This window comes from Ochlerotatus camptorhynchus, unplaced genomic scaffold, assembly GCF_037179485.1.
Source record: "Ochlerotatus camptorhynchus isolate MF236.1 unplaced genomic scaffold, CSIRO-AGI_Acam_v1.1 ptg000503l, whole genome shotgun sequence".
Classification (NCBI taxonomy): Eukaryota; Metazoa; Arthropoda; class Insecta; order Diptera; family Culicidae; genus Ochlerotatus; species Ochlerotatus camptorhynchus.
Genome location: NW_027040988.1, coordinates 728,858 through 734,086, shown reverse-complemented (window position 1 = coordinate 734,086; position 5,229 = coordinate 728,858). Strand labels below are relative to the sequence as shown.

At 37.7% G+C, this 5,229-nt stretch overlaps 1 protein-coding gene across 1 annotated transcript; it reads left to right on the top strand.

Annotated features, from left to right (window-relative positions):
- The first annotated feature begins 1,422 nt into the window (after positions 1 to 1,422).
- LOC135712834 (uncharacterized) lies at positions 1,423 to 3,390 on the top strand. Its single transcript, XM_065235900.1, has 2 exons — positions 1,423 to 2,089; positions 2,164 to 3,390. The coding sequence occupies exons 1-2, from the start codon at positions 1,442 to 1,444 to the stop codon at positions 3,388 to 3,390; spliced, it is 1,875 nt and encodes a 624-aa protein (XP_065091972.1). The 5' UTR covers positions 1,423 to 1,441.
- Positions 3,391 to 5,229: the final 1,839 nt, after the last annotated feature.

The following is a 5,229-nucleotide window of genomic DNA, read 5'->3' as shown; positions in this document are numbered from 1 at the left end:
GCTGCCCACCGGTTCCAACCGGCCGAAAGGCTAGATTTCTGGTCTGCCTTTGAGGGCATTATAAAACACTAAGACACAGGACGTTTATTACTCTATGGATCACAAAACACCGAAAGTTCACACACCCGCCACTTCCCGCGTCATCCTCAATCCGATTTATTCTTGCGATTTCAAACCAAAGCATTCAAGGTGTCAGAAATACCGGATTGCCGGGATGGGTATTTTACAAACAATCGCAGCTTGCTCTATGGCCGACACAATCGGCATACTTGCGGCACACTGACAAAAAAGATGACCCAAGAATGCAAGAAATAAATGTTTAGAGTGGGATGCCCCTTGTAAAATAATGTCAATATTATTGCTCCGTTCAACGAATAATTCAAGCATAACTTTTCAAAAGGACGTATGTAACATTGGATAGGAAATTAGAAACATTGGATAGCAATGTCCATATGAGATTATTAAATGCTATTTAAAAGTTAATGCTATTTTTTTAAATCTGTTTGTGCTATTAGTTGGATAAAGGGATAGCGTTTAAGAGAATTGTGAAAAATGTCGAGTTTTGCAAACACGGACAAGACTTTTGATAAAACAAAATCATACACCTTTTACTTGTGTACTACTCACATACACCCTGATTGATTCGTCGGTATCACACCTTGATTGTTACATACACCCTGCATGATTCGTCTATTTGACAGAAGGGTTTTCACATACGTCAAATCAGATACACCGGTTTTTGTTTTGCAGTGAAGATACGTCGGCAGCTCGAAAAGCATTGAGGAATTGTCGGTTTATTTACATAACTACACAGAGTTGTGAAATAATCGATGTTAAATGCGGAGATGAGAGGGTCTGTCAGATGTTTACGTTTTGTGTTTTTCGTGTTAAGAAAGCGATGGTCAGATTGGTATGTGAAGTTCAATATTAAAGTCAAGATTAAAGTGCAATTTTATTAGAATACTTTTGAAATAATAAACATGTTGCTCCCGGAAATCCAAAAACAAACATACAAACTTGACGCATTTGCTGGTTGATAGTGGTTGCTTTGTTTTTTTCACATACGACGCTTCACTGTGAGCGTATCTGCAGTTTTTGTGTTATCATCAAATTTTAACAGTTAAGTCATGTGGACAATAAAAGGGTGTATCAACACCATTTTAAAAACAATGAAAAAAGGTCACATAGGGCGTTCATTAAATATATTTTCCATAATTCATTACAATTTCAAACCTTGTTTTTCATTAACTCGTAGGAAAAGCATGTATTTTATATTCGGTTAGATGCAAAATATCGATTTGTTTATTTTTGCGACTTACGTCCTTTTGAAAAGTTATGCTTGAATTGAACACGACTTAACAATTTGTAAACGCAGCAGGCAACGTCTTCCTGATAAACTTCAACTGTCCCCGTCGAATTCTGTCCCGAATACGATCGAACCATGATAACCGGTCATCGTTGTACCCTTCGCCATCACTCAATAACCCATCTGGCACCAATTCTCCCGGGAACATCGAAATGGGTTAAGCTTCGACGATTTATCCGCACTTTGATGCTGGTCTCGCCAGAGCATCCCGAAACGAAGAACTACCTGAAAAGCTACACTCAGATATCGAACGAAAACAAACGCCAGGTTGGTAGTCATCCTCCGTACGTGATCCATCCATTCAGCACCTTTCGGCAGTACTGGGACATGGTGGTGTTTGTTGCGTTGACGCTGCATCTGCTCATGTTGGCATTTGATTTCACTTTCCTGATCTTTCAAGAGGTATCGGCATACCAGGGAGCGATACGGTTCGATCTGTTTCTGTGCGGCGTTTTAGTCCTGGAGATAATGCTGAAGTTCATCACGGGATTTGTGATAAAGGAAACCAATGAGATCGTGCTGGATCCAAAGAGGATTGCGTTGAACTATTTGAAATATGGCCGATTGGTATATGACATGCTGCGGAGTTTGCCGTACGTATTGCTGTTGGACACTTTCAACCGACGATATTACCGGTATGCGGTGGAAATTTACTTGGCGTTTATAATTTATTTGTACGCAATCAACATCTTCCGGTATCAAGAAATCTTCAAGTATTTCAAGGTCTGATGAATTTATTTTAGTTTTCAGTTGAGCGTATTCTAAGAGTTATGTTTCATTTTTTAAAATTGTTACAGATTCTGCCGAGGATGCTTCGTATTGGAGAAAAGAAGATCCTTGTCATGAAGCTAGTGATGAATACCATATACGTGCTTCATTGGAGTGCTTGTTTGCGATACATCCTACCGGAGTTGACGATCGTGATGCAACCGAAGAGTTCTGATATACTGGGATTATCTCGTTCAGAAGATCTCAACGAACACTTCACCGTTGGTCACTTTCTTGTCGATGTATACTGGCGACACTTTCGACATGAAGATTCCGTTCGCTATCCGATAGGACGTAGTCGAATGATCGTCGAACCTCCCAGTTTTAAAATGTACGTGCAGTACTACTTTGATAATCGGCCCATAGACCAGCGGATCGTTGATCGGAATTTCGTTCTGATGAAGCTGTATGACATCCGAAAAAACGCTAGCATATTTGAAAGATATCTGGAGAGCATGATGTCAACGGTGAAGATCTGCCTGCAAGCTGGAAGAGACGAAGATGCCGGAATACATTTCATCAATAACATTCTGACGTCGTTTCTCCTGCTAGGAGGCTGGATCTGGTTTACTTACATCCTGCTAAGCATGGTTCGTTTGATAGTGTCTTCGGAAATGAGTCAAACAAAATACGAAGAGTTTGTCAACGAATTTAAAGCGTTTTCGTTCAACAAACGACTTAGCAATGTCTTTAAGCGGAGGCTGCTGAGCCATCTGGATTATCGGTACAGGAAGCACTATTTTAACGCGGATGCAATTCTTAGGACCATGTCTGACAATTTACGAAGAAGCATACAAATGGAGATTTGCTATCATTTGCTCAAGTACGTAGAGATGTTTCGGGGATTGCCAAGGTCCGTGGTGGAAGATATTGTCGACAATTTGATGTATGAAATCTTTCTGGAAGGAGACAAACTCATTGAAGCCGGTACTCAAGGTGATTCAATGTATTTCATAGCGTATGGAACCGCTGCTGTGTACTCTGCAGGAGGCGTGGAACTTGGGCATTTGATCGATGGAGCTCACTTTGGAGAAATGTCAATTCTCAACAAGGGGAATCAAAGGACGGCTACAATTGCAGCACTGGAAAACTGTGAAGTGTACAGATTAACGTATGACAATTTTCATAAGCTGATTGAACGACATTCACATCTGCTTCTCGGGATGCACAAATTGGCAGAGGAACGAGTAGCAAAGGCAGAGAAAGATAGACAGAGTTTACCAGCGTCGGAAGTGTACGATAATTTTTTGCAATAAATTAATTAGTAGAGTAATTATGCAGCAATGCTTCGTTTCAAGATCCGATTTTGTAATGAGCTGATTTGGTATAAGAAATTTCACTGTTTTAGTAACATATAAATGGATCTGGGTCAGTGTCTGTTGTTATCATTTACCATCACACGCAAGGAGTAGCACTTCCACCCAGTGTAGATGAATTGCGTTCTATTTGAATATCTTCGCTGTGAAGTACGAGCGAAACAAACAAATGAGTTCGTTATACATCAATGAATACCCGTTTGTTAATATTCACCACTGCTTGATTATCCAACCCAAAATTGTCAAAATCAGAAGCGATCCTCAAAAGCATAGTAATCAAATTCATTTTGAGCAAAATGATTATTTTGAATATTGTCGACTCCATAGACTAAAACCTAGATATTATCATCAATTCAGCATGACGCAATAATTTTTCATAAATCTGTGTATAAAAACCAACACAACACGTTCTTCAGCGCTGTATTTGTGCAATTTGAAAATAATCATTTTACATTTGATCCTCAAAATCATCACCACCAAGGTGAAGATGAATATTGATATTGACAACAACACAGGCGATAATGAACATCCAGCCACGAATCAATAAAAACAAATGTTGACTTCGATACTCATAAGTTGCCTTGATCAAAAGAATGTTTTTATGTCAAAATCCAAAGGCATGAAGGTAGGTTGTCTTCATTTTTAGCTAAGTTGAGGGTAGATGGAATGATTTTTATCAGCACTGATCTGGGTTATTAGGTTATATAGTACCTGAACAAAGTCCAACCTCAAAATGATAAAATTTATATCAACCTGCAATTGAAATCAAAATTTTATTTCAGTTTACTTACGTTTCGCTAACTTAAAACACAATCGGACAGATGATAATTTCCCCTAACTGTTAATTTTGTTAGTTTGCGTTCAACAAACGGCTTAGCAACATTAAGCGGAGGCTGCTGAGCGATCTGGATTATTGATACAGAAAGCAGATGCAATTCTAAGCAAGACTTTTTCAATTGTTGGTCTTCAATAGTCACCGCGAGTGAGGTGACTCTCCGTTTGATTTGCACGGAGAGTCACTTCACTCGCTGTGACTTTGGCATCTCACTAGTGACGGCAAGTCACCTTACTTCATTCGCGGCGCAGAATAAGGAGGAGTGTCTTTTTACATCAAACAACAACTGGAAAAGTTGTAACAGTTTTTTTTAAGGGGGAGTTCACCGCTCCGAAAAAATAATTGCGTTTTGATTTTTCTAAAAAATTTATAAAATGTATCATAAATCAAAAAAAATATTTAATTTTTCAAAGAAAATTCACGTGCAAAAACATTTTTTATAAGTCATTATGGCGTAAAGTTGGACTCAAAAAACCACACAACATAGATTTTTTGGTTTTGCTGAGGGTCCAATTTTTTCCATGATGAGATAGAAAAAAATGTTTTTGATGTAATGTTTTACAAAAAAATTAAGGAAGAAACTGATTTTCTTGGATTTTTGATAATTTTTCCCAATATTTTTAGAAAAATAAAAACGTATCGAAACTATTTTTTTTATTTTCGGGTCGGTAAACTTCCCCTTAAAGGGAAGCTTACCGGCCCGAAAATAAAAAAATATTTTCGGTACATTTTTATTTCTTTAAAAATATTGGGAAAAAATATCAAAAATCAAAGCAAATCAGTTTGTTCCTTAGATTTTTGTCAAAAATTAAATTTAAATTTTTTTTCTATCTCATCATGAAAAAAAAATTGGACTCTCAGCAAAACCGAAAAGTCGATTTTTTGTGGTTTTTTGAGTCCAACTTTATGCCATAATGACTTATAAAAAATGTTTTTGCACGTGA

Bases quoted from the DNA above. Each gene is read 5' to 3' on its own strand.
- LOC135712834 (XM_065235900.1), top strand. From the start codon at position 1,442: ATGATAACCGGTCATCGTTGTACCCTTCGCCATCACTCAATAACCCAT. The intron at 2,090-2,163 runs GTCTGATGAATT...AAATTGTTACAG, and splicing joins AAATCTTCAAGTATTTCAAG to ATTCTGCCGAGGATGCTTCG.